General features: G+C 44.6%; 5 protein-coding genes across 7 annotated transcripts in view; 4 read left to right on the forward strand and 1 right to left on the reverse strand.

Annotated features, from left to right (window-relative positions):
- Positions 1-17,728, forward strand: part of LOC148333042 (rho guanine nucleotide exchange factor TIAM1-like) — a 39,787-nt gene extending 22,059 nt beyond the window's left edge. For 2 of the 3 annotated variants that reach the window (XM_088300344.1, XM_088300345.1), the window contains exons 4-26: positions 261-433; positions 700-924; positions 1,815-2,000; positions 3,744-3,890; positions 3,971-4,045; positions 4,194-4,367; positions 4,479-4,583; positions 4,774-4,855; positions 5,880-5,966; positions 6,615-6,827; positions 7,066-7,166; positions 9,854-10,036; positions 11,185-11,253; positions 12,016-12,141; positions 12,228-12,336; positions 12,938-13,117; positions 13,198-13,316; positions 13,693-13,801; positions 13,872-13,930; positions 14,008-14,113; positions 14,292-14,379; positions 15,135-15,307; positions 16,126-17,728. In XM_088300344.1, the coding sequence (XP_088156470.1) occupies positions 261-433; positions 700-924; positions 1,815-2,000; positions 3,744-3,890; positions 3,971-4,045; positions 4,194-4,367; positions 4,479-4,583; positions 4,774-4,855; positions 5,880-5,966; positions 6,615-6,827; positions 7,066-7,166; positions 9,854-10,036; positions 11,185-11,253; positions 12,016-12,141; positions 12,228-12,336; positions 12,938-13,117; positions 13,198-13,316; positions 13,693-13,801; positions 13,872-13,930; positions 14,008-14,113; positions 14,292-14,379; positions 15,135-15,307; positions 16,126-16,553 (3,317 nt within the window). In that variant the 3' untranslated portion in view covers positions 16,554-17,728. The remainder of the gene's footprint in view (positions 1-260; positions 434-699; positions 925-1,814; positions 2,001-3,743; positions 3,891-3,970; positions 4,046-4,193; positions 4,368-4,478; positions 4,584-4,773; positions 4,856-5,879; positions 5,967-6,614; positions 6,828-7,065; positions 7,167-9,853; positions 10,037-11,184; positions 11,254-12,015; positions 12,142-12,227; positions 12,337-12,937; positions 13,118-13,197; positions 13,317-13,692; positions 13,802-13,871; positions 13,931-14,007; positions 14,114-14,291; positions 14,380-15,134; positions 15,308-16,125) is intronic. The other variant, XM_088300346.1, reaches the window with a different exon arrangement.
- The window catches only part of LOC148333043 (transcription regulator protein BACH1-like), a 51,860-nt gene continuing 32,925 nt past the window's right edge, over positions 9,032-27,966 (reverse strand). Inside the window, exon 8 of the transcript XR_015844218.1 lies at positions 9,032-9,710. The gene's annotated coding sequence lies outside the window, so the exon portion shown is untranslated. The remainder of the gene's footprint in view (positions 9,711-27,966) is intronic.
- Positions 20,515-21,964, forward strand: LOC148333044 (claudin-4-like). Its single transcript, XM_088301343.1, has one exon. It carries the CDS (start codon positions 20,646-20,648, stop codon positions 21,324-21,326), a length of 681 nt encoding a protein of 226 aa, XP_088157469.1. The 5' UTR covers positions 20,515-20,645; the 3' UTR covers positions 21,327-21,964.
- Positions 23,438-24,855, forward strand: cldn8.2 (claudin 8.2). The gene has a single exon (XM_088300234.1). It carries the CDS (start codon positions 23,514-23,516, stop codon positions 24,429-24,431), a length of 918 nt encoding a protein of 305 aa, XP_088156360.1. The 5' UTR covers positions 23,438-23,513; the 3' UTR covers positions 24,432-24,855.
- cldn8.1 (claudin 8.1) lies at positions 24,996-26,882 on the forward strand. The gene has a single exon (XM_088300235.1). It carries the CDS (start codon positions 25,597-25,599, stop codon positions 26,392-26,394), a length of 798 nt encoding a protein of 265 aa, XP_088156361.1. The 5' UTR covers positions 24,996-25,596; the 3' UTR covers positions 26,395-26,882.

A 27,966-nucleotide genomic window follows, 5' to 3' on the forward strand; every position in this document is an offset into this window, starting at 1 on the left:
GTAAATAGTTATTTGCTTATAATAACATTATGAAAAGGTTACATGTAAATTGCGTGTAGTCTTCCCCTCTACTGGTGAACAGAACCACAGCAATAAATGAGGGCTCACTGTACACTATTGCTATTCTTTCCTTTTCTTTTCTTCTAAGATGCATTTCTCACATTTGGCCCATAGGGAGCAGAATGAAACTTCTTTCATGATCAGTCTTCTCCAGTTTCAAAGCAAGCATATAATCAATTTCTCCCCGCTCCCTCGCTCAGGCTGCACTCTGTTCTTGTACGAGACGGACGGCCGCTCGGGTATCGACAACAGCAGCATCCCCAAGTACGCCATCTGGGCGGACAACAGCATCGTGCAGGCCGTCCCCGAGCACCCCAAAAAAGACTTTGTGTTCTGCCTCAGCAACTCCCTGGGTGATGCCTTCTTGTTCCAGGTGAGACAAAAGTATTGTTCGGACGTTACACCACTAGATGGCGGTAGCAAAAGGGTGGCGGCGTCCCACCGCAGGGCAATGCAGCAGACGCAAATGAACCAGATGTTTCCAACCCCTGAGAGTTCTTGAAGGGGCATCAAAACTAAAGAGATTTAAAAAATTTTTTAACCTGGTTAAAAAAAAAGGTTTGATAAAATACATTTTAAAAATGTCCATAACAAGCTGGCTTTAAACACAGATTTTATTTTATTTTTTTTGTCGTGCAGACGTGCAGCCAGACGGAACTGGAGAACTGGATCACGGCCATCCACTCGGCGTGCGCCACCGCCGTCGCCCGACAGCACCGGCGCGAGGACACGGTGCGCCTGGTGCGTGCCGAAATCAAGAAGCTGGAGCAGAAGATCGACATGGACGAGAAGATGAAGAAGATGGGCGACATGCAGCTGTCCGCCGTTAGCGACGCCAAGAAGAGGAAGACCATCATCGATCAGGTACGCATGTGGAGAATTTTTTTTTTCCTCACGTGGGCACAGAATTTTTCAGAGCGTTTCTGTTACCATTTATTTTCGAAAAATATTTTATTATTTATTTATTTTTTTTTAAGAACACAAACTACAAAAAAGAAGACAAACTGCAAGTGGTGCACTTTCCAAAAAAAGAAAACAGTTTCATGTTTTTAAAAAGAAGACAACTTATTTATGTTTCTCTTTTATTAAAACCCACATTCATACTTTTTAATCACCTTTTTGCAAATACACACCCATAAATTATATTAAATGTAATTTTTATCACCGCAAAAATGTGAAACAACTTGCCCATTTCCTTTCGGATGAATTCAAGTGAACCGCAAACAGAGCAAAGGTCATTTAATTAGGTACACCTATGCAGCCCAGGTTCCCTTTCCAAACATAATAATGGTCAGAGATATTAATGGCTACGTCTTTTGATCACTGTTGGAATTTGCACGGGTGTTCCTAATATTGTGGGCAGTTGGGTGTATATGCCAGCATGCAGTTGGCAGCGTTTTTCATTCCTGCTTCTTTCTCTCTCCATATTCATGAATTGTCTTTAACGGGCCTTTTTTCAAGGGCGATCAAGTGCTCTTTGTCGGGCCTGTTCGATAGTGCCCGGTCGGGGCTGTTCTCTTGGGTCAGTGTCAGGTTTCCCTTTTGTGCCCGAGTGAATACATAAAAGGCATGAAAGACTGGCAGCCAATGGAATGTGCGGCATTGTCGCTGTCTTGGCAGCCCCCGACGGCTCGCCTCTCCCAAACACAACCGGGCCAGAGCGCCGTCGGTCGTTCCACTGCCCCAGTAAACTTGCGGCGTGGAAGGTGAGCGCAAGCGTGGCTCAACGCTTGCCTTGGTGTGTGTCCCCGCAGATCTTCTTGTGGGAGCAGAACCTGGAGCAGTTCCACATGGACCTGTTCCGCTTCCGCTGCTACCTGGCCAGCCTGCAGGGCGGAGAGCTGCCCAACCCAAAGCGCCTGCTGGCCTTCGCCTCGCGCCCCACCAAGCTGGCCATGGGTCGTCTCGGCATCTTCTCCGTCTCGTCGTTCCATGCGCTGGTAAGGCGGCTGCGCTCGTCCGAATGCATGCAAATGTGTTTGTCTCAGACCGGGAATGAAAAAAAAAAGGTTATTTAAGGATTTAATGGTAAGGTTTTAAGGAAATTGAGCTGGATAATGATGTAACACATTTGCATGCAGAAAGACGTGAATTTTCTTAAATATTCTTTTTTTTTTTTCATTGTGCAAGAAAAACCCTTTGAGTGCTATTTACAATTACATTTTAAAATGTTTATAATGTGTCGTTTTTAATTTGTATATTTCAATTATTGTTATGACTATATTTATTTTTGGCGAATTTCCCCATAAAGATGATTTAATCTAATCTCATTGAAGTAAATTAAATCAATTTAATGACAAGATTTTGTTTTACTATTGTTTAATATTATCAGGACTATTCATTCTATTTTTAAATGAATTATTGTGACTAACTTTTTTTATTCAGTTAATTTATTGATAGTCTATTATTTGTTTTTATTAGAGTTTATCTTATGGCAATGTGTTTATCATTAATGTATAGTTGCATTATTTGATTTATTTTATTTTGAAAGTTTTATATTTCCCACCCCTTCGTGAATGGATTTAAAAGGATCAAAAATAGCGTTTCATTAATTAATTTATTGCATTTTCAAATATTCGCATTTTATACTACTACCAATAATATTTTTATAATTTATTTTTAATATTTACTTACTAGTATAAATATAGTAGACCCTTGCATTCTCGTGGTTCGGCACAAGCTGATTTGTATATTTGCATGTCGATATTTTAAGATATTTATTGAATTTTCACCGACATTATTTTGAGAGAGTTTTTGGATTTGAAAAAAATTCGTTTTCACTATTCATGGGATGGGTCGTTCCGTATCCCCCGCAAATTACAGGCGTTCACCACATGTGTGTGAAAACGGCGCCAAACGAGTTGCAACGTCTCATGAATGAATGTGTTTGTTTATTATATTAATCCAATTTTTCAGTCACATCCTAACAAAAGAACCAAATGAAGTTTGCGCCGTTATTTTGGTGCCGGGCCGGGTGGGCCTTCGCTTTGGATGTTCTGTTGCGCTCTCCCACAACGGCGCTGGGGTCACATGACCCTGCCGCGAAAAGCAGCCAGTCCAGGAAACCATCGATCGCGTTGCCAAGCGGGTTGGCGGATCTTTGAGCGACTACACAAACTGGATGTGATAGTCATATTTGTATTTTTCTCTCTGACTCTCCCACACGTTCTCCATTTAGTCACGGCTTCTCATCCAGGAATAGACACGGTTGAGGTTTTCAAGGCTCCCCACCGGCACCGTTTGCCTCTTTGAACTTTTGCTCTTGCTTTCCAGCGGGCGAAACGGCTCAGTTCAGCTTAGTTGAGCTGCGCATGCTACGTGTCGCATCGTTGCCTCCCAATGGCGCTTGTTGTGTTTCCGCTGCGAGGCGATGGCGCTGATAGCGCTGGCGTAAGGCGCCAATGAATTCAGCAACGAAGAAGGCCTCGCCGTAAACAAAAGACAACAGTGGAAGGCGGCCAGAATTTGCTTGCCAGATGACAAGATGTCTTAATTTGTTGTGAGCGAAGGGTGCCAAAGTGGTCTAGTGCCGTTTCCTTCAATACTTTGTGCAATTTTTGACGGTGAAAATTGAAAAAAAAAAAAAAAAATCAAATCGAAATAAAAAGCCCGAACAACGCGAATGCAAGCCGGTAAATTTGAAGCGGTGACGTGATGATTGTTGTTTTGCGGTGGGACCTCAGGTGGCGGCTCGCACAGAGAACGGCGTGAGGCGGCGGGCGCATGCCATGTCGCGCTCGTGCAGCAAGCGAAAGAGCCGCTTCTCGTCCCTTTGGGGTCTGGACACCGCCTCCAAGAAGAAGACCAGAGCGCACCCCAGCATCAACCAGGTTGGTGTCGGCCCACATGCAGAGGTTTGATTTCGTCTTAATGCTCACTCATTTATTTGTTATTTTTTGGCCCTGTGCAGGTTTTTGCAGACGGAGACGAGCTTGTGAAAGGAACTGTAGATGGAATATACGCTGAGTCAGCAAAGGAGCACCAGGTAAGGAAACTTTTTCTTTTTTTTTAACGGCAAAATGTATTTGCAGCAAACTACCAAGTCATCGCCGAATCGAGTCTTGGACAATTTTTTTGGGCCACCTGGTTCAGAATCAAGTCAAGTCATGTGACTTTTGCTTCCCCCGTTGCAGCCGAGCGAGGAGACAACACCCGGGAAGAGCCTTCCTCGGCCGAGCACGGATAGCGACATTTGGGTGCCCGACCACCTCACTCCGTCCTGGGTGTGTTTGCCTAACGACCGGCCGGTGCTGAGCATCATCCAGCCGGGCGAGTCGGCGCTTTGCGTGCTGGAAACCATTTGCAAGGTTGGTCGCTGTTTGCAAAATTCCTGCCGAGTACTTTAGTGTCCATGATATTTCGTCCTTTTCCTAATCTTGGGTGGCGGTGAACGTTACTGGTCATGTGATCGCATCCAGGCCCACCAGCTGGATCCCACCAAGCACTACCTTCGACTCAAGTTCCACATCGACAACCGAGTGCAGTTCTACATCCCCAAACCGGAAGAGGACGTGTGTGACCTGGTATGTGACCACTTGGACGAACATCGACGATGTTGTTGACAGCTAACTCCAAGCTCGGCTTCCAAACCTAAGACTTAAAAGCCTAAATAGTTGTTTGAAACGAGAACTGGTTTGGGATTGTAACTTGACAAATTCTATCGCCATCAGACATTTGGTGTCCTAACTTGTGTGTTGTCTTTTGTCCAAACAGCTTTTCAAAGAAATTGAACTTTGCTCCAAGATAACGAAAGTGGTCCAGTTTGACCGAGACGAGTCGTGCATGATTGGTTACGGTAGGAAACTGCGCTCAACCGATTTGCATATTTTTCTTACCGTCATTCAAATGTCTTTGGAACTCCTTCTCATTAGAGCCGAATGAGTTTTTAATATATGCTTATTTTTTTTTTCTCATGTATTGTTTGAACAAATACAATAAATTATTCTGTATTGCGATCAACAATATCAGATTTAATATCTCACCGAGCGAATGTTGCTCTTTTTCTGGCTCAAGCGTTTGCTTGGGAAAATGAAGCTTCAAATTGGCTTCATGAACCACTTTTATTTTTTTTCAGTCCTCTAGATGGCACTGTTGGTTTCATTAAGAGTGTATAAGAAACGGCAAGTCGCTGTCCAAGTTGAACAGAGAATTCCATCGAGAGGAGTTAAAAAAAAAAACTAAAGTGGTTCATGAAGCAAATTTGAAGCTTCATTTTCACAAAAATAAAAATGTCGCAAAATTCTGCCTTTAGCAGACATCATTAATTCATAAGTCGGCTCACAAAAATACGTAATGCTAAGATCACTCCCAACTTTTGATGTTCTTGATTTCAACACTTGATCAATTTTGTCACTGATGCACTTCCACCAGTAGATGGCGCTAATGACACATTTTCGGTGTGTCCATTTGGAGAAATGCCGGCATTTAGCGCCACTGACATTTTTTTTCCCAACTGCTCATTATAAAAGAACGGAAAAAGGCAGATTTTTTTTTTTCCTGGTGAGAGGAGTTTTCAAATGTCTGGCACTGAATGATTCAAAACGGGTTCACTTGTATTTCATTTGCATCTTTTCCAAATGGATTTTGTCTGATTTGCATATATTGTTAATACTATTTGCAACATTTTCCGACCAATTCTGATTCCGATGCATTCGGAACCGATTTTTCAATCGCTACTTTTGCTGATTGGTGTGCATTGTCGAGTCTTTCAGGTGCGTGCTGAAGTCATTGGCTTTCCATGCACGGCATTGCCGCTTGAGTGTTTTATGTAAGCCAACGCTCTCGCTCGCTCTCTCTCTCTCCTCGTCGTCGCCGTCCAGGTTTTTCCATCTCGGTGGTGGAGGAGGACCGAGTGCAGCAGCTTTACATCACCGACGTGAGGGCGGGCGGGCTCGCCTTTGCGAAAGGTCTGTCGCATTCGAAAGCACTTCATGCAAAGCGCCAGTGAGTGTGTTTGTGTTTGTGACAAGCGTGTTTATTTCAAAAGGCACAAGAGAGCACTTTGAAAGGTCACTCCATGAGAAAGTGATCTTGAAACCATAATCGCAAGATTGTAAACCTATCCTCAGCTTTAAATACGGATTTGAATTTCCAAAGCTTAATTTGAAATGCTGACCTTGTCTTTGAACCAGAATTTTACATTTGAAATGCTAACTTTGGATTCCCACCCAAATATAAAACTATAAACCTTATTTAAAAGCTGAATTTCCAACCCTTCCCCCGTCTTGAAACCCTACCTTTGGCTTCAAACTAATTTGAAGGCATCTCTTGTTTGGAACGCTAATCCTGGTTTCACTCCCCAGTTTGAAATCCTAACCCAAGTTTGAAACCATAACTTTTTCTTCAAACCGTATCACAGTCTTGAAACCCTAACAATGGCCTTGAGCTCTGATTTGGAACACTTGAACCATGATTTGAAAAACAAATGTAGTCTTCAAAATTTGAAACTAAAAAAAATCAACGCCTCTTGTTTGAAACCCTAATTGGAATGAAAAGCCTAACTTGAAACCCTCACGTAGGCTTCAAACCCGAATCTTCTGTGTGCGCGCGGTCAGGTCTGAACGCGGGCGACGAGATCCTGGAGCTGAACGGGAAGGAGGCCCACAGCCTGGACTTCTCCGACATGAAGGCGGCCTTCTCGCTGTCGTCGCTGGCGTTGACCGTTAGCGCGCTGCCGCCGCTGGAGCGCCGCCAGCTCTGCTTCCTGCCGCCGCGACGCTCCGACGCCGACGACGACCCGTACACGGACATCTTCTCTCAGAGCCAAGGTGACCCGCCCCCCGTCCGTCCGTGCACACAACCGGCCCCAATGCAAGTGGACATGGAAAGACTCATTTGAAACCCTAACCATTGTTTGAAACTCTAATCTTGCTTTGAAACCATTTAAAAAAAAAAACTTACTTTGATTTGAAACCTTGAGCTTGGCTTGCAACCCAAATTTCAAGCCCTAAACTTTGTTTGAAACCCAAATTTTCCTTTTAATGCGCATGTGTGTTTGCATGTCAGAGGAGATCCTGGACGAAAGCGCCGGGCTGCTGCTGGAGAGTTCGGGAGACAGCTTGGACGACGACTCGGAGATCTTCGGCCGCTTGGACGAGCGCAGTAAGGTAAGAAAACCCACCGGCAGCATCTCGCGGGATTTTCATTCTCTTGGGCTCCACTTGCCTGTTGAAAAAAAAAGTTTTTTTGTTTTTCGGCTCTCTTGGAAGGATTTCGGTCGTGTACGAAGCTTCTGACCATTCAGGGGTGTTTGTAAATTGAAATCTTTTTCGATTGCGGCTTTTCAATGTTTTTCTGTTGACAATCTGAGTTGAAAACTCCCCAACGTGTTGGCCACTTGGACGCTTAACGCGCTCTGACTGCTTGTTTGCCTCAAGGTGAAGCATTTTGCTTGAATGCTGCAGCAACGCTCGCTCGCTTGTCACAATTTTCTTCACATGAGATGCGATTATAAAACATTGCCGCCACGATGCGGGCCAAGAGGACACGGCGCGTTTTTTTTTTTTTGTTCTGGCGCGTTAAGCGAGTGCGATGTGGCACCTCGCCCGCTCCCGGACAGCCTGGACGCAACATTTGGTGCTTTCTCACCCACACTCAGATTTTGTCTTCAGAGGACAGGCGAGGGGGGGGGGGTGAAGTCTCCGACAGTAGCGGGCAGTACATCATCTGGTCACTAATTATTATTTTTTTTTTTTGCAATACTGCAATATTTTTGTTTTCAACCAGGATTGCTTGAAAACTAAACTGTACCAATCTTCAAACCTTAATTCGAAACCCTAATCCTTATACTAAACCATCGTAATTTGGAAACGGATGCAAGTCTTGAAACCTGAACACTGGCAGGACATTTTAAACCTTACCCTCGTTTGAAACTTGAAGCGACGCTCGAGACCAAAGTTTAATTTCAATCTTCTAGAACTCATAACCTTGATTTGAAACCTTATCCCATATTCAGAACCCTAATTTGAATTTCTTCAAACCATACTTTGGACCCCTAATTCGGTCTTGAACCATTTGGAAACTGTACCAACCTTGGCTTCGACCACTAATTTGAAACCCTAACTTTGATTTGAAACCCTATCCCAGGCTCAGAACCCTAATTTGGATTTATAACTTTGGTTCCAAACTCTAATTTGAAACTTTGACCCCGGCTCGAAACTCACATTTGAATCTCTTGAGCCAACCCCGCTGACTACAAAGCAATCATTTGAAACCCTAACCCTTGATTCAGATCCTAATTAGAAACCGTCATGCTGTTTTGACCTTCTGTTTGAAAGCCCAACCCGACTTGAAATTCCCATGAGACATCTATGCCAATTTAAAAGGCTCATTTCAAATTCTTACCCTTGCTTGAACCTCCAACCTTTTGTCTGAATCTCATTTGAAAGCTTCACTTCTTTTTTTTGAAAGCCAAGAGCCCCAGTTGGGGATGAGCTTTTTGATGAATTACTTGCGGGACGTCGTCTTGAATGCAGCCCAAAACCTCCGGTACCAGTTTTTCCTGCACTTTCTCTCCGCTCGAAGCCCTCCCTCATAGCCCCGCCCCCTCCCACTCCTGAAACTCTGCATTCACATGCCGCCCACCCCCGAACCGAGGAGGAGACTCGTTTCCTTCCTCACTCGATTCCCTCGCATTGGCGCATTTGCTGCGGGACGACGGCGGAGGGCAGAAGCGCGGCGCAGCGAAAGGTGGGCGGCCGAGCATCTTCCTCACTCGTCCTTGCTTTCTCCTCCCGAACGGAGACGAGATGGACTCGTGTGGCGCGGCGCTCGTGTGCCAAGTTGACCTCGATTAAAAGGAAAAAAAAGTGTGGCGTCGGCGTGCTTGCGGTCATGTCGTCTCTCAAGTGGAGTCAGCCCAGGAAGCGCTCGTGCGACTCGCTCTTTGACATGCTTCATCTGGTGAGCTTTTTTTTAAAAAAAATTCTTCCTGCAATGTTTGGTAAAACGGGAATCACCAGCGCCGTTGGGTCTTCCATTGACGTGTGCTTGTTAAATGTTTATTATTTTCTTGACTCATTCTCTGCCATTGACGGCTATAGATGTCAAAAATCAGTTTTGACTGGGCTGGCAATAAATGCAATTATTTTGTGATATTTATTCAACACCCGGTTTCAAAGGCAAATTCCAAACTCTAACCTGAAGAAGCCACAAACCAAGTGCCGACTTTTAGTACGTCTGACAGCACGTGTCGACGGCAGCTTAGCTTGTTCTTATTTAATGGCCACGTAAACACTTTCCTTGGCGAGTCATTCTCGCTTCAAAGACCAAATGTGAAAACCGAACCAGGACCAAACCCAACTAGGGATGGATGAGTACTGATTCAAGGTCTTGAATTTTAATCTAAAACTTTATAACCCCACGCTCAATGGCTCGAAACACAAATAGGAAACCCAAAGGGGGCGGGGTGGCCAGCGGCGACAGGACCGCCCCCTCGAAACACTCCCGAAGCTTCCAGGAAGAAGTCAAGCGGCCGTTGTGCGTTGTCACCCGGTGATGGAGGGGCTCGTCTATTTTCGAACCCCCGAAATTACAGTGTAATGCACATCAGGGATGGTTTCCACGGCAACATCCCCTCCACCCCCTCCTGTAGGTTATGTGGATTATTTTGATGATGGAGCGAGATGAGTCACTTGGGGCCGTTGCTGCAACTGTAGGAGGAAAACAAAAGCGATTATGACAAACTCAAAGTAGACACACACACATATATATATATATTTATATATTCCGAGCCAAAGTTGGCGTGTGTGCTGCTGATCATTTTACAATGTTATTTTTTTCCCCCTCAATTCAGAATACGGAGCAAGTGTCCGCCTTCTGCCGCAGCCTCCATGACATGAATCCCCCCGAGTGCGCGTCCTCGTCCTCACCCAGCCCGGACTCGCCTTTCCCGCCGGCGCTCCGGCAGCTCTCGGACGCCGACAAGCTGCGAAAGGTCATCAGCGAGCTGGTGGAGACGGAGCGCACCTACGTCAAAGTCAGTTCCCCAACGTCGTTCTTTTGTTTACGTTTACGGATTTGTGAGTCCTGAGAGGCTGCACCACCTCCCCAACCCCCATCGTCATGTTTAGTGCCTGACCTGTTTTGTCTGTTCCGCCCGTCTAAGTGGGCTCGATTGAGTGGCCGTGTTGGTTTCATCTAATGGTGCATGATGGATGTTCCCTCGGGAAAATGCAGTGACGTTACTTTGCGTCACTGACTTCAATCAAGGCGCCAATTCTCGCGGTGATGAATGCCAATGTAACAAATGATTATGCTAAAAAAAAAAAAAAAAAAAAAATTATTTGCGTCTAAAACTTTGAAATTCTACAAAGTTTGGTCGAGTAGGTTTTTTGCAAAGGTGAACTTTTGGACCTTTTTAATGTTACGTCTATATAAGGCCGAATTTTTTCGTCCCAGCTTGAGCAGCACTAACACTGCGCTACCCTGATATGCTATTGTCCTGGATATGTGTATTTTAATAATTAGTAAAAGTACTAATTATGATTAATAATTAGTAAACTATTTTATTATTTACAATGATATTGTAGTGCTTTTTTGTTTGCAGCAATTTAATATTGTTGCGTTGTTTTTTTTTTTTTTTTTTACAACAACAATTGATATTTCATAGTTTTACATTTAATAGTTTTAACAATATCAATTTTGGGCCACCCTTGTGAATTCATTTAATATTTAATAATTTTTAATGTATTATAAAAATATTTTAAACAATTCTTTGGGGGGCATAATAGTGTATACTTATTTATTATAATTATTATTATGTATACTACAATATTTACAATAATTGTGCTTGAGCAGAGTTATTTTTATCGAGATTTTTTTTTAAATAATTTTTTTAAATAATTGAGCCATTGCGGTGTAATAATTGTCAATACAAACGAAACAGTTTAATCGCGGTAATAAAAAAAATATTATGCAACACTGACCAGACACTTCATTAGGTACACCTGCATGTCCGTCTGACTGCGTTTGTGCACACCTGCACGTGCAAAACAAAATCTCCAACCTCTTTACATTCTGCGGGTTTTCTTAATTTTGTGTCTACAGATGCCACGATCAATGAATAATCAATAAATCAACCAATCTCTTCGTCAATTTAATAGAAAACAACTTTCTCTTCTGCAGGACCTCAACTGCCTCATTGGGCGATATTTAAGCCCGCTGCAGAAAGAGACCTTTCTCACTCAAGATGAGGTATGTCATGTACTGTGTGTGTGTGTGTCACGTATGCGAGCGCGTTCGTGGGCGCTGCTGCTGCCGTGAGGCCAGCCGAAGTGGGTTACATAATATCCGAATGGACGGCTTTGTGCGAGGACAAGAGGGCCCGACGATGAGAGAAGCGAGGAGGATGGGATGTTTTTACACCTGCATGTGCTACTTGGACACTGTGAGCTGCTTGTGTGCACCATCTGCTGCACGGCTCCACTATCACGCCAGCATTTTGTACAAAAATGCTGTTACTATTTAGAATTGAGTGGGATTTTGGACAAAATTCGGTAGTATTTGAAAAATGTTTTTGTGGTGCTGACATGGGATTATTTATTTATTTATTTAAATTAATGTAAATTAAAATTGCCGTGATAAAACTCATATACAATAAAATCCTTAAAAAAAATGTATTCTCATATTGTTGGGAAAGTTGTGCCCTGATAACACCTCAGCCGTAATTGACGTCTATAGCCGTCATTGGTAGTGAATGAGTTCATGTTTCGGGAATTGTGTTTTATGGGCTTTTAGTACAAAACATTAGCATTTGCAGTGAACTATTGAGTAAATAATTTAAAAAAGCTTTTTAGTGTCTATAGATGCCACAAGATGGCATCAAAGCAACTTTTTACTATTAGACATGGCTAAGGCCGGACTAAATGAAGCTCCTCCCCTCAGTTGAGCTAAGTCGTTTCTATATTCGTAGTTACTGCGTCTAACCCCATCTTGTCTTCCGTTTTGTGGCTCCAGCTGGATGTCCTCTTTGGAAATCTCCCAGAAATGGTCGAGTTCCAGGTGGAATTCCTCAAAACTCTGGAGGACGGAACCCGTCTGGTTCCCGATCTGGACAAGCTGGAGCGAGTCGACCAGTTTAAAGTAAGAAGACATTTTTTATTTTTATTTTCAAGATGCGTTTAACACGTGCAGCTCCCTCTAACGTCTCCTTGGTCCTCTGCCGACAGAAAATCCTGTTCTCCCTGGGAGGTTCGTTCCTCTACTATGCTGACCGCTTTAAGATCTACAGCGCCTTCTGCGCCAGCCACACCAAAGTCCCAAAGGTCCTCGTTAAGGGTGAGCGACTCCTCGTTCCACCTTGTAGCTCGAAAGGTGAAGGCGCTCATCGCCCCGGGGACCGTCTGCCGTCTGCCGCCTGCCGCGCGCCGTTGTCAGCTTCGCGGTTGTGCGTTTGACCTCTGCGTACTTGTCTGCTGGTTACGTTTTGCTGACCTGCGGTTCGGGGATTTGGGTTAGGATGTTTAAAGTTGAGGTTAGGGCAGGGGTGGGCAAACTTTTTGGAGTGTTGGATGGAGTGTTTTGGTAACCTCACCTTATCGGAGAAAAAAACCAAACATTTAATTTGAAATGAAAATGAACAAAAGCATTCCAACAAAATATCTGTCTTTGACACAACACAGTATTCATAAAATAAAAAAACACGAACAAGGTTTATTCATTTCATTTTTTTCAAGTTTGGCGGGCCCGATTAAAACGTTTAACGGGGCCGCATGTGGCCCCCGGGCTGTAGTTTGCCCACACTTGGGTTTCTGGTTTGATGTTTTGGTTTTGGTGTGAAGGGATAGGTTACATTTCGGGAGTTTGAGATTAGGGCCGTGCTTCTCAATTATTTTCTGTTCCAAGCAAGAAGAAAACAATTCTTTTTCCGATTTCACAGCCAAAAGCGACCCCGACTTCAAGGCCTTCTTGGACGAGCGCAACCCGAAGCAGCAGCATTCGTCCACGCTGGAGTCGTATCTGATCAAGCCCATCCAGAGGGTCCTCAAGTACCCTCTGCTACTCAGGGAGCTCTACTCGCTCACGGACCCGGACAGCGAGGAGCATTACCACCTCGATGGTGAGAACCACCGACGCCGGCTGGCTCCGTCTCGGTTTGTTTTTTTTAAGAAAATCTCAACGATGCGCTTTTGTCCGCAGTCGCCATGAAGGCCATGAACAAAGTGGCCAGCCACATTAACGAGATGCAGAAGATCCACGAGGAGTTTGGCGCCGTGTTTGACCAGCTCATCACCGAGCAGAGTGGCGACAAGAAGGAGGTACGCTGAACACCAGAAAGGAGTCTGGACTCGACCCGTTTGCCGGTCCTTAGCGCCTCCTCCATCCTCCTTGCGAGTGTCTTCATTTTGCACTTGCGTCTTTCATAGTTTTAAAGACTCCTAAGTTGGGGCACTCGAAATTCAAGTCCCTCGTGTTCGTTATGCGACACTTATACATCTGGATTCTTGTAAGAGCTTTGGATGTCAGGAAACAGCTAAGTTTAGCCCGGGTCGTTAGCGGAAATGAAGTGACGAGAGTCTTTGTTGCGTGTTTTTGATTTCAAAATAATGTGAGCCATTTCTTAGTTTATGTGTACATTGTTGAAACTGTTTGTACACGGCTGAATCGGCAACACGCTTTGGTCTTTCTCGTCAGGTTGCTGATTTGTCCATGGGCGATCTGCTGCTCCACTCCAGCGTGTCCTGGATCAACCCACCGGCTTGCTTAGGAAAGTGGAAGAAAGAGCCCCAGATGGCCACTTTTGGTAGGACGCCCTTTGACGTGCTTTTCGGAAGATGAACGTTATGTTGCAACATTTTTTCATTTGTTTTTAGTGTTCAAAACGGCGGTCGTCTTCGTGTGCAAGGATGGATCCAAACAGAAAAAGAAAATGGTGACTTGCCACGCGATGCAAAGAAACGACTTTTCACGTCCAAGTCCGAACTGAATTGTCCTGTTTTTGTTTTGTAGGGCAGCTCCCATCGTGTGTCGATGTCTTCCGAAGAAAAAGACCCCTTCCGCTATCGTCACATGATTCCGACCGACGCGCTCCAAGTGAGACCGTTGGCAAATGCAGGTTAGTTCATCGTTTGCCTCGGCGATTTTGAGGATTTGAGTTTCAGGTTGGGCTTTTTTTACGGTTACATCCGGGATTTTTGAATTGGGGCAATAGTTTTGAAGTCTGAGCACGGATGGTTGGGGTTGCAACAGTCATTTCCGAGTGATTCTGAATGGATGTTTCGTTTCCTCTTTAGACGGCGAGGGCACGTCCGTGTGCGAGATCGTTCACACAAAGTCGGAGTCAGAAGGCCGACCGGAGAGGGCCTTCCAGCTGTGTTGTAGGTGAGGATCACACTCCGCTTTTGTGACTATCTTTAAAAAAAACTTTGCACAATGACGTCACATGTGCTTCCGGATTGCACGACTTGCGGAAGCGGTTGCTACAGGAGAAATTGAGAAATTGGCTAAAGAACTGATTTTTAGCACTTTGAATATCTGACGTCTTTCGAAAAGTGCAGTAAATTGCTTCAAAGTGGGACAGACCGCCGGCCATAATTAATACTTCAAAAAGTACAAACTTCAAATGTTGCGCGTCGCTAGCTAAGCAAACTCGTTTTGTCTTAGCCAAGTATGGAAGTTGGTGTCATCTCAGTTAGCAAAGGATGCTAGCTAGCGTCTTTTTAGCGAACATCTTAACTATTGATGTCTAAAAAGTTGTTTTGGGTTTTGCGCTCTTGCATGGAAGTAACTTGGAAGAGCTTAAAAATCAGAATTAAACGTCGTGAGATGGATCGAGCGAACGTGAGCTAGTAGGCTAGTCTTTATGTTTTGCGAAATAACTCAACTCGATCAACAAAATCGTCCAGAAATTTGATAATGGCGGTTTTGTTCCCACTCGGTCTTTAAGTTGCTGCTTCGTCCTTGGGCAGTTTTGCAATCTTCTCTTTACGGCTATTTACGACATCAACTCGATTCTTCCTTCTTGCGCATAGTTTATGCTAAATTAATGAGATTTTTTTTTGCAAGTGCAAAAAGATTTTTTTGTCAGTGTTTTTCAGTTCAAGTCACAGGTAGTCGATTACATTTCACCTCCTCAGCTCCCCGGAGAGCAGAAAAGACTTCCTGAAGACGGTGCACTCCATCCTGCGAGAGAAGCACCGACGGCAGCTGCTCAAGACGGAGAGTTTGCCGCTCAGCCAGCAGTACGTCCCCTTCGGAGGGAAGCGCCTGTGTGCCCTCAAAGGCGCTCGGCCCGTCATCAACCGAGCGGGTAGGTGACCCCGCCGCCGTGTTAATGATGATGCAACGCCAAGAAATTCAAATGAATTATTTGGAAATGGGTTGGACGTTCTGCATTCAGAGTACTTTTCATCTCGATACAATGGCGCCAGTGATGCAAGATACCAGCAAAAAAAAAAAGAAAGAATCAAGCATAAAGCTAAAGTTTGTTTAGTTTGAGTAGTTTTTATGAACTATGGGCCATGCGCTTTCATGCCAGAACCGGTTTCAATCGGGAACTGATCCAGATTGCACATTTACCAGTGTAAATTTAATATGAGAAAAAATATTACTAAATATTATTGCTTGAAGTTGTATTAATTTTTTTTTCGCTTTCATAATTCCAAAATTTTGCAATGCAAACTGTGCATGGGGAATTATTTTTTTTTTACCAATCTTGTGTCTAATAAAAAAAAAAAAACAAAGGGCTTTTTTGGTCGTATCATCAAACTTTCCAAATGTCCATAATAGTTCAAAATAGATGATGATCAGTTTACAAACGGATGGAGCAAAATGTGCGTGCATGCACAGAATTGTTTAGGTGAGACTCATTTTCAGTCCGGAACTGATCCACATTGTGCATTTAGCAATGTAAATCAAACACAGGACAAAATTAGATGGTTTTTTTTTTGTTTTTGTTTTTTTTGCGCGCCCGAGTTCTGAAAATGCGCGAAATAATCCAGATCCCAAATTCTGCACTGTACACTGAACATAGGGAAAAACCTTGAACCTTTGATGGGTCCAATAGAAGTTTCGGCTCTGAAGGAGATCTGCGCTCATGTTCTCATTGGCTTTTCGTTATTTAAACAGCATCGGCACCGACCAGGACCCTCGGTCGACGGAAGCTCGTGCGCAACCGCTTCACCATCGACACCGACATCGTCTCAGACGGCGAGCCCGAGCGGGACCTGACCTTGCCTCCGGAGCCCCAAGACGAGCGGACGGAGCCGGGGCGGGAGCAGCTTCTGTCATCGTCATCGGAAGCGGGCGACACAGATCGCTGGGTGGAAGAACAGTTTGACCTCAAAGAGTACGAAGACCCCGAGGAGGTGAAGGAGACGGACATCCTGAGCGACGAGGATGACGGCGTCCGCCTGGACGCCTCCGTGGCCGAGCTGTCCCTGCAAGGCGAGGGACCGGCGAACGGGGACGGCGAGGTGTCGGACCCCGTGGAAGACCGCGTGGACCTCGCTAACGTTTGGGTGCTGCGGGAGAATCCGGAGAGCTCGCCCGACTGAGCGCGCAAATTGGGCAGCTTTGGACGGTCTCCATGGTGACGCGTGGGCTGTTAGACGTAAACTAATAGTACAATCATGGAATCGTAATCACGTGCTTTGATGACTGGCAGTGTTTGCACACTAGGGCGGCGCTCTTCAGCCACGCCTGCTGTTGCCAAATTACGCTCGTCACAGAAAGTTAGCGAAATCGGGCTCTCGGGTGAAATTTCGGGATCAGCCCTAATTTGACCTTTTCTCAAGTAACGAGAGTCCAATTGTGAAATGTTTCCGTACTTTTTGCACAACTCGCTGTTCTCCGTTTCATCCTGGACTTAATGTCTTAAATTTTTGGGTGTCATCTTGGCAAAATGTGGACAGCACGATTATTTTAATCCCAATTTTCATTGAAATGTACGATCCATTCACGGATCGAAACAACTGTGGTGAATTTTGTCGCCAGAAAAAGTAGTTAAATGGTCGGACGTGCTTTTAAAAGGTCAAACGAAGGTCATGCTGAAAAGTTGTGGTGCATTTTAGGTTCATCTTGAAATTTCCCCGAATCCCTAACTTTTTGTGAATTGTGTATGTATTCGAGTGACTCAGATTGAATTTTATATTTGTTCTCACAGAAATGGAATAAATATTAGCCGCTGGCGTCAAGTCGTGCATCGTTGAATGGACTGCTCCCGTTTCGAGAAATGATTTTGTTTATGTAAGGTATTTCAGTTTGTGTTAGTTTTTTTTAGACTGATTTGTTTCCCTAAGTCCATTTTTGAAACAATTTGTACATTTTAAGTGGTTTGAACTTCACCGCAACCTGTTTTACTTGAATATTTCATCTGATGTTTTTGTTTACATAAAAAACTTTTTTTTTTTGCTCTTCAGTATTTCGTTTCAAAGAAAACTCATTTCTCGTGCGCCCTCATCTCGGGAATTTGCACACGAGCTTGTTTTTTTATTTTTGTTTTAAATGGTCTTCACTGGATTACAAATGTTTTGTATTATTTATTGAGTTGCAAATGTATTTGTTCGGATGGTCCAAAAGTGCTCAAGCAATCACACAAGAGGGAAGATGTTCAGTTTTTGGTCCAAATGTGTTGAAATAATTGTGCTACTGGGACTGCATTTTTATTATTACTGTGCCTGTACATAGAAAATGCATTGATATCATAATTAAAAAGAAAACTTGTTTCCTACTTTTTTTTGTCGCATTTACATTGCGGATGGGATTTTATTCAAATAAAATATTCATGGTCATTTGATTTTCTATTTTACATCAGAAAATGGGGAAAAATACAACTATTTATACATTTATAAGCCTGATCGATAAAGCGCATTGGAAACCCTAACCCTGTGGTTTAATTTCAAATATAACATAAACTGACATAAACAAAATGTGCCGCGTATGTAAGATTATTTCATTTCAGACCAAATTTCAATCCGGTCCTGATTCAGACTGTGTTTACTAATGTATTTTTGATTTTTTTTAATAATGCCAAAACATTTTCCAAAAAAACCTAAAAAAAACTATTGAATATTAGCTGATTAGCTGATAAAAAAATTTCAAGTTTGTTCTGATCCAGATTGAGTAAATTGACCATGGATTTAAAAAAAATTACAATATAATTTTTGGGAAAAATTATAATGAATAATGGACAATCAAATATTAGCGATGTTTCAGCTTTTATTTTTTCATGACGAGCAACTGTGGAGTGAAATATAAATAAATAAAATCCTAAAAAATTTGGATGATGGCAAGAAAGTGTCTTGATGATACCAAGCATCCTTTAAGGAGCAGCATTTGACTCTTTGCCCCCATCTAGTGGAAGTTCCTCATTCCTGCACTCACTTCGGTGTTTCATAGCCAACCAATTTTGTTCGGGAGGAGGTGGGTGAGCTGGAGCCTGTCCTAATTGACTTTGTGCAAGAGAAGTCGGGAAGACCCTGGACTGGTCGCCAGTCAATCGCATACTGTCAAAGCGATTGCAAGCATTCACACTCACATTCCCATGAATCAGTCAGCCAATTTTTCTCCCTCTCTTTCGAGTGATGTTTTCTTTCGATATATTATTTCATTATCCATGTAGGTTGAGGAAAAGAACGAGCCTATTTTATCAAGGAGTAGAAAGTACAGATCTGTTCTCAAAAGACGCAAGTAAAAGTAAAACATTGTCGGCAAAGGAAATGCAGAAGTCTTACAAATCAACATAAGTACAGAAACAAAATATTTTTGCTTAGTCACTTCCCTCCAATTCAAACTACAAGTGACGTCACCATGATTACGCGGTACAAGAGCGTGCGCGTGCGTGTGGAGTGTGCATGTGTGTGTTTTTTCTTTTCTTTTTTACCTCGGAAGTCGAGTATCACTCAACAAACCCGTCCGACCAGCTTTTGAGTTTCTGTTCCAACTTATCTGCCTTCTTTCGCTTTGCTTTTGTCTCACTCAGCCCATCAGGAGACACATAATTCCAACGCTGTTATCGGTACGTGAAGCTTTCACAACAAGGTCACGTGAAAGTTTCGGAGCTTTGCATAAGATTCGTTTATAAACGACTGCTTCACAACGTCCGCTCGAAGGCAAAGACATTTTTTATAATTAAGCTCAAGTGACAACAAAATAAATCAATAAAAATCCTACTTGGTAGGTTAGATTAATTGATTTTAATCCAGTGAAGTCAAAATGACAATATTTTTGTTGAGGCAGATGGCTAACATGAAAGCCATGCTAACACGTGCAAGCTAACCATGCTAATGACCCAGATAGCAAAACATGCTAAATTCAAGTTGAATTAGGGTTAAGAAGGTTGATATTTGATATATTTTTTTGTTTTAGTTGAAGACTGATGGTCAATCAATGTTGGTTCAACAATATTTTGTCAGCATTGAAGGTTGTGATTCAAAATCGACATTAAATAATTGTCGAATTTTGGTTGAAGAAATTTGAAAGCTCAATGTTTAGTTTCAAGGTAGATTCAACGCTTAAGCCGAACCATATTGCAATGTCGATTCACCTTTATTTTGCTATCAGGGTAGCCAATGTGTGAAAAGTGAATTAAATACAATAAAAATAAAATGTTTTTCCAATCTATAAACATTTCCTTTCAGAAAATCATTTTTAATGGTTAAGAACAGAAAATTTCCAATAATTTTTGGGTATTAGTTGGAAGTAATATTCGACAAGGTGACTTTAGCATTTACCGGTTATTTTCTGTTTGCTTTTACTCAAGTATTGCTTTCAAGTTCTTCTTAAAAGTCTGCTGGAAAGATGGACGACTACTTCACAGACTCCATTAGTATTTTACAACAAAAAAAAAAAAAAGAAGTACAGAAGCAAGAAATGAGGAGGAAGGGAAACAAAAAGGACAATGTGGGAGGTCAGAAGGGAAGAAAGAAATCAAGGAAAAAGGAAATTAGAAAAGAATGAAGAATGAAAAGCATATGAACAAGGTGTTCGCATGTCGGACTCACAGTTCTTGTGTTTGGGTTTTAATCTCGGGACACAAGAAAGAAAGAAAGGAGGAATTAAGTGAGAGGAGGAAAATGAAAGAAGGACATTGACATTTAAAAAGAAGGAATGAGGAAACAGTTAATAATTCAATTGCAGCCATTTTTAGACACTCATTTACCCGCACACGTTAAAAAAATAAATTAATAAATGGAAAAGACAAAAATGTGTCCGTGGGATTGAATGAGTTATAAATAAATATACTTTATAATAATTATCATAATTTTACTTTTTTTCTTCACTGAAATATGAGATATTTTGGGGGGAATAAAACCTCTATTTCAGTTTTGACCATTTTGATGATTCAAGTTGTTCATGATGCTGGCACTTCCAGATTTGAGTGTTTTTTTTTTTTTTAGGTGGAACTGGGTGAAAAACACCACGTTTTTAATTCAAAGAATGAGGTGTCACTTGGCAATCTTGATGCAAGTTGGGCTGGCACAACAACACAAGAGGCAGGTCCACCATCCCATCCGGACCAGTTCAAGTCACGTCGCCAAAACCAGACGGATGACATTGCGAGCGTGGCGATATTATCCAACAAAGTGAAAGGCGCCACCCGAGGCTCCGACTTCATTCGAGGAATCGTGCGAGGGCGAGGCAGCACGATGAAGGCCAAGCTGGAGATCCTGGCCATGGCCTTGGGCTTCCTGGGACTGTTTGGCGCGGTGGCGGCCACGGCCATCCCCATGTGGCGCGTGTCGGCGTTCATCGGCGCCAACCTCATCGTCATGGAGGTGCTGTGGCAGGGCCTCTGGATGAACTGCTACAACCAGGCGGACATCAAGATGCAGTGCAAGGTGTTCGACTCGCTGCTCGACCTGCCGCGCGAGCTGCAGGCCGCGCGGGGGCTGATGGTGGTCTCCATCGTGGTGGTGGTGATCGCCTTGTTCGTGGCCGGCTTCTCCATGCAGAGGAGCACCTGTTGCCAGGACAACGCCCGGGCCAAGAACATCACGACGGCCTTCGCCGGCTGCTTGTTTCTGCTGGCCTTCCTGCTCACGCTGGTGGCCGTGTGCTGGGTGGCGCACACCGTCATCAGGGATTTCTACAACCCGGTGGTGGTGGACTCGCGCAAGCGGGAGTTGGGGGCGTCGCTCTTCATCGGCTGGGGCAGCTGCGCCATCCTGCTGGCCACCGGCTGCATCCTGCTGCTCAGCTACCGCAAGCGGCAGTCCAAGGAGTACGCGCCCTACACGGGCCCCTACCTGGTGGCCGCCAGGGACGGCGGCAGCGTGCGCAGCAGCAGGGCGCCGTCCAGTTTTCACAAGTATCAAGAATACGTGTGATGTCCGCCGGAAAACGGGACTTTTCTCGCTATTTGCGGTCCTGGGGTGATGACGTTGGATGCCAATCAGGCGCAAGGCCGGATGCGGTGCTGCCTTGAGATAAGAGTGACCCGATTTGAGAAATTGTTGAGTTGTCGTTCCGCAAATGTGTTTTTTGCTTTGACTTGCGAGCAAAAATTTGAGATGAGAGCGTTGCACGGTGGCAGGGAACTCAACTCACTTGAGAAACAGCATTTTGTCCGAAAATTTAAAATATCGTTTAAAATCGGCTTAAAGATGTTTAGTCACATCTCTAGTTGAAGTTAAAAGTCAAACAAAAATTACAGCTTGTGCATTTAAAAAACAACCGTAACGGTTTTACAACCCTTGAAGCAAAGGATATTTGAACACAAATGGTGGAGCAACCCATGTAGACAGATAATATGACAAGATTGGCAGGCATGTAGCGTCACCTTCCTAAAACAATGGCCCAAGTTATTTTTCATTTCATCCAACATGAAAATTGGAATTAAATGCTGATTATATTTATTAATAATTTCCTTTCCAACATTTTAGCAGAGGTGGCCAGTATCACGGGGATGGCCACTTCCATGTATATCGTATCCACTGATTAGAATTTAAAAAAAAAAGGAAACAAATGACAAATTTTTTTACATTCATACATTTGTGTCATCACTGGTTTTTTTTGTTTTGTTTTAAACGTACCATTTTACAGATTGTGGGTTAATTTAATTTCCATTCATTTCAATGAGGAGAGATGATTTGAGATGCGTGTTTTGAGTTACGGACATGGTCACGAAACAAGTTTCACTCTTAACTCAAGGCAGAGTTTATCCCTCTAATGGCACAAAACTAAAATGTCCTTTGTATATCGAATTAACGTATGTCTGCACTATTGTGAATAAATGTTGTCAAGTGAAAATTAAATTGCTTTGTTTTTCATGATTCAATTTTGTTGGTGTTTTTATTTTTTTTTACCCCAATTAAATAAATCAAACCAAATAAAATACAAATGAAATGCGTGTTGCTCCATATATCGATCTCGCGGTCAAGTGCTTCTGAGTTTGAATCGATGTGCCAAAGATGTGAACGTGAACAGTTGTTTATTTACATCATGAATGGACGGCAACCAGTCCGAGGTGTGGCCTCGCCCCTCCCAAAGTCAGCTGGCTTGACTCCAGCTAACACGAGTGAGCTGCTGCAATTAATCGAATGATAAACATGACCGAGTGACATTCATATTCATTTTCACAAAACAAACTTTTAGATCATCCGTTACAATTATTTTGGCACGTCCAGGACAAACATTAGCAGCATAGAAATAAAAAGCTCGAGGCAGCTCAAGTTCCGGTGCTCCACACCTTTTTAAGCAGATCAACTTTCACGTAGTTGGCCATTTCATTTCAACTGGAATGACGTCACTTGTTTTTTTTTTAGCATCTGTATTAAAGACGATTATTTCATTTTTGTCCGACCTGAAAGATGATTTTTTTGTTAAACTGAAGAAAGTTCTTTGTCTCTTATTTCTAATTCAACTTGTAACGTCTACAACCTAAAAAAAAAAAAAATCGTTTTTTGAAAGTTTGAATTTTGGTTATGTTCGTCAATGAAAGCGCAACTCCAAAACGTGTCAACAGTTTCAGTGAAACTTGGAGGCGTGCCATTTTATTGTGGTGAGGATCCAACAAAATAAAATATTATCCAGCCTTGAAAAATATATTTTTTTTTCCACGGCACGGTCCAAACCGGCCCACGGACCCTTGGTTGGGGACCACCGGGTTAGCATGAGCCACTTTATTATAATTTTTTAAGATAGCTTTGTTTACTAGTAATAGTCATAACAGTCCTCTTGAAATAAATTTTCAAAACCCCCTTTTTGCTTTTCTGATTTGGTCGATTGATCGTTTAACTTTCTAACTCGCGAGTGCCGGTCTACTTTGATTGAAGAGGCTCGTGTTGCAAACAAAATCAGACAACCAATGACGTTTCATGTTGACATTGTGTCAGTTTTGATTGGCCTCTCGGATAAGCATCGGAAGACGTCGGCCGACGACGGTCGGGGCGGCTCAACCGGCTTGACGACTGTGCGGCGTCGTTCGCATTTTTGTGGGTGTATAACCTCCTGGCCTCGTCGCGCTCCTCAGACTCATCTCCGCAGTGGTGAGAGCGCCGCCAGCGTGCTCAACGATGGCCTCCTACACCGCCTACAGCGGTTACACCAAGCCGCCGCTGTCTTACGCCGCCTCGTACTACGACGAGAAGCGGCCCTACACGGCGCCCTATACGGCGCCCTACACGGCGCCCTACACGGCGCCCTACTCGGACTACACGGACTCCTTGTACGAGGAGAAGAAGAAAATCGAGAAGAGAAAGCGCAAGTACGCCATTTGCTGCGAGGTGGTGGCGCTGATCATCGGCTTCATCGGGCTCATCGGCGTGGCGGCGGTGACGGGCCTGCCCATGTGGAGGGTGACGGCCTTCATCGAGGAGAACATCATCGTCATGGAGACGCGATGGGAGGGCTTGTGGATGAACTGCTACCGGCAAGCCAACATCAGGATGCAGTGCAAGGTGTACGACTCGTTGCTCTTCCTGCCGCCCGACCTGCAGGCGGCCCGCGGCCTCATGTGCGCCTCGGTGGCCGTCACCTGCTTCGCGCTCATCGTCACGGCCGTGGGCATGAAGTGCACCAAGGTGGTGGACTACCGCCCTCGCACCAAGCACATCGTCCTGGTGGCCGGCGGGGCGCTCTTCCTGCTGGCCTGCGTCACCACGCTCATCCCCGTGTCGTGGACGGGCCACCGGATCATCCAGGAGTTCTACGACCCGCTGCTGATCGACGCGCAGCGGCGCGAGCTGGGCGAGGCGCTCTACATCGGCTGGGTGACTTCGGCCGTGCTGTTCTCCGCCGGCGTCATCCTGCTGTGTCGCCACGCCCCGCGCACGCAGGAGCCCGACCAGCGGGTCATCTACAATCCCGCCTCGTACGCCTACCAGCCCGGATCGGCGTACCGGCCGCCGGTCAACTACCAGCCCTCGTACAGCTACCAGCCGGCTTACTCCGCCCCCCCGCCGGGGTCGGTAGCCTACACACCAGTCCAGTAGGCCAACTCATGAAGAAAACGGCACAGAGACAGAGATGATCTCGCGTTTGCTTGCCAAAAGAAGTGACATTTGCTTGGAAACTGAGCTGGAAAAGGCCCCAAAAAAAGTTTGTGATTTTCTGTGGAAATGATTGAATTAACTCATTCACGACCAACCGAGTTAAAAAAAAAAAATCTTTGACGTGTTTAGCCGTCAATGGTGGTAAATGATTTAATAACGTGTTCAATTGAGCATCCACGTCTTTGCACACCATGATGACGATATTTCGTAACTATAAACTGTACAGATTTGTTTTCGTGGGTTCTTTTTTTTTTTTTTTCAAAGAAAACCTCCAGATGATTTCTTGATGAACTGTACATAGTTGATTTTTATTTTCAGGCCCCACTGTGCTGCTCAATAAAAGGAGACAGTTGAGGAAATAAAATGGCTTCTGTTGATTTTGTTTTTCCGGGATGGCGCTTGACTCAGCGCTGAGCAAACGTGTTGTTATCTCTTTTGTTGTCGTCAACGATGCCGCTCGACCGGTCAAACCGGAACATTGTCGCAGGTCCGCCCACCACACGAAACCGACAAAGGAGACATTTTTTCCCAATTGACATTTCACCAGAGCTCAAAGAGAAAATCAGAAAGACCCACACCTCTATGAATAGAGGTGTAGCCATACGAAACTTACTTACTTTTACTCTCTGTTCAACATTTTTAACCCTTTATTTAAAGCAACAGTGCCCTCTAGAGGACTCCAAAATACAACAACTGGTCCATGAAGCTAATTTGAAGCTTCCTTTTCCCATCACTAGCGGTCACCACTCCAACCCAAGGCAGGCAACAAACGTGTTCACCACAGCACACGGATGCCGCCGAGTAACTGAACACCTTTCTGGATTGGACTTCCTCGTCAAACTAGGTGCAAAGATGTAAACTGAGACCTTTGAGCAAACAAAGTGGAAGCTCCATCGAACGGCTCCTGTTCGCTGCACAAAGACACAACTGGCCTAAGGGGAGTCTGTCGCCTAGCAACCGGTCGCAATCCCCACCCCTCCTTCCCTCCCGACACACAACAGGTGAACTCCTCCCCCCCCTCCGCCGGGATGCGGCGACGTGGCCAGCGGGACTCGACTCCTTCCGAGCGCAGTCGCTCCCGCAGCTGCGTGGCGAGCAGGACGAGATGGCCAACTCGGCTCTGGAGATGCTGGGTCTCGTTCTGACGCTCATCGGGCTGATCGGGGCGGCGGCCAGCACCGGCATGCCCATGTGGCGAGTCACGGCGTTCATCGGCGAGAACATCATCGTGTTCGAGACCCGCTACGAAGGCCTGTGGATGAACTGCTTCAAGCAGGCCGACATCCGGATGCAGTGCAAGGTCTACGACTCCCTGCTGGCTTTGCCGCCGGACCTCCAGGCGGCTCGGGGTCTCATGTGCTGTTCTCTGGCCCTGGGTGGCCTTGGTCTTCTCATCAGCCTGGTGGGGCTGCAGTGCACGTCGTGCATCCGCAACGACGACCGGGTCAAGCGCCTGGTGCTCATCATCGCCGGCGCCATGATCATCATGGCGTGCATCTGCGTCCTGATCCCCGTGTCCTGGACGGGTCACGTCATCATCCGGGATTTCTACAACCCCTTGCTGATCGACGCCCAGAGGAGGGAGCTCGGGGAGGCCCTGTACATCGGCTGGGTTTCCGGCGCCTTCCTATTCGCCGGAGGATGCGTGTTCACCTGCTGCAACGTGCAGTCGGAAGGCAAAGACGCGAGGAGCCACATCTACTCCAGGAACTCGGACTACTTGGCGTACCCTCCGCAGCCTATCCTGCCTCTGCAGCCTCAGCAGCTGGTGCTGCTCCCTCAGGCCCAGGCCCAGCCCGTTCTGTCCAGACAGCCCTCCACCAACTACAGCTACCAGTCCAGGTACCCGTCCGGGTACCCGTCCAGGTACCCGTCTGTACGCAGCGGGGTGGCGTATCTTTGAACAATGACGGACGCAACGAACGGGACCAACTCGTCATATATTTCATGTAAAAAAAATAAAATAAAATAAAACATTTCAGTGGGTCGATTGTTTGATGTAGAGTATTTCATGTGTCATTCATTTTAAATGTTTGCTCACGGGTGTCAAACTCAAGGCTCGGGGGCTAAATGATGCCCGCCTGGTGATTTTAGGTGGCCCGTTAAAGCAAATCAAGTGCGTCGACGTCATGTTTGTTGTTCAATGGATTTGTTCTTTTCACTTGGGCTGCAAATGTCTTTTCCAAAACGCACTTTTATCAAAATGAGTCAACATAAACTGGACAATACACGGATGCTGAAATATTTGCTTGCCACAAATTTTTCATGGTTTTCAATTCAATTTGTTGAAGTGCGTTTACACACATTGTCAGGCCATTTCGGTGTTGCGTGTTTGAATGTCCGGAAATTCTACCGAGATTTATTGTTGACTTTTTCTTGACTTTTTTTTTTTAATTTTACGTGAAATTGTGTACTGAGCATGTATGTTACACTTTTAACTACAATAAATAAATAAACGTTTTTCCATTGGCTCCCAGTGAGGCCCATCAATTCAATTTCGACTCAAATGGCCAAAATGCTTCCAATTGGTCCGAATTATTTTGGATGCGTAGTTTGACACTATACTACCGCTATTATTTTATCGTGCACATGTCAGAGAAATATCAGCGGCTTGTACTAAAGTTGGAGTGACGAGAGTGACTGCTTGTTTAAGGTGTGGACGCTTTTTGTGTTTGCCAAGAGAGCGCCGGTAGCCTGACGGGCACGGTCATGTGACCGAAATTTGCAAGCGGCTTTGAATGACGATACAAAGAGTCCACTATGTGGGTGGTCAACAGTTTTGCATTGTCACCGAGTCCAAAAGCAAACTGCGACATCACATGCAGGTCATTTGAAAATTTGTAGAGAAACTGATCTGTGACGTCAAAGACTTTTTAACAAAATATCGTAGATGGTAATGTGAAATCAAAATAGATATCATTTTCATCCATCCATCCTTTTTTCTACTGATTGAGTTTAAAGTGTTGATTTTTGTCTGCTCGTCTGGCAAGATGTGAGTGAGATCAACTTTCAAAGAAAAACAGTGGACCTTGAACGTTTCCCAGGGGGACTCCACTGCAAATTACGTCAAAATTTTTGTTACTTGGTGAACTGCATCGTTTTCAGTTCCTCATGTTTTTTTTTTTGTTTGTTTTTTTTTATGAATGAATTTTTTTACTCGTGATCGACGTGGTTGTACCGAGCGGTTTGGCGTGAAGTGAGACACCGGCGAATGCACCTGAACTTCTGAAAATCTAATGATCAATAGAATATTTTTGGGGGTTCAGTCCCTCAGTGCAGCGTAGCGGTTGGGGGGCTGCTTTGCTAGTTCTTAAAGAGTGATATTGATGCGGTAGAAAAACCCGTTTACAGCCTGAGGAAGGGTAAACCCAAAACAAGCAGTGATCCGGAGGTACCCTCATCGGGCGGAGCCAATCAGGTGCCTGAGAAGCGGTTTTCCCACAACAAACTTCATCTGACAACACACAAACGCGTC

This window comes from Idiotropiscis lumnitzeri, chromosome 7 (genome assembly GCF_059441095.1).
Source record: "Idiotropiscis lumnitzeri isolate Australia: NSW breed Sydney's pygmy pipehorse chromosome 7, RoL_Ilum_1.0, whole genome shotgun sequence".
NCBI classification, from domain to species: Eukaryota; Metazoa; Chordata; class Actinopteri; order Syngnathiformes; family Syngnathidae; genus Idiotropiscis; species Idiotropiscis lumnitzeri.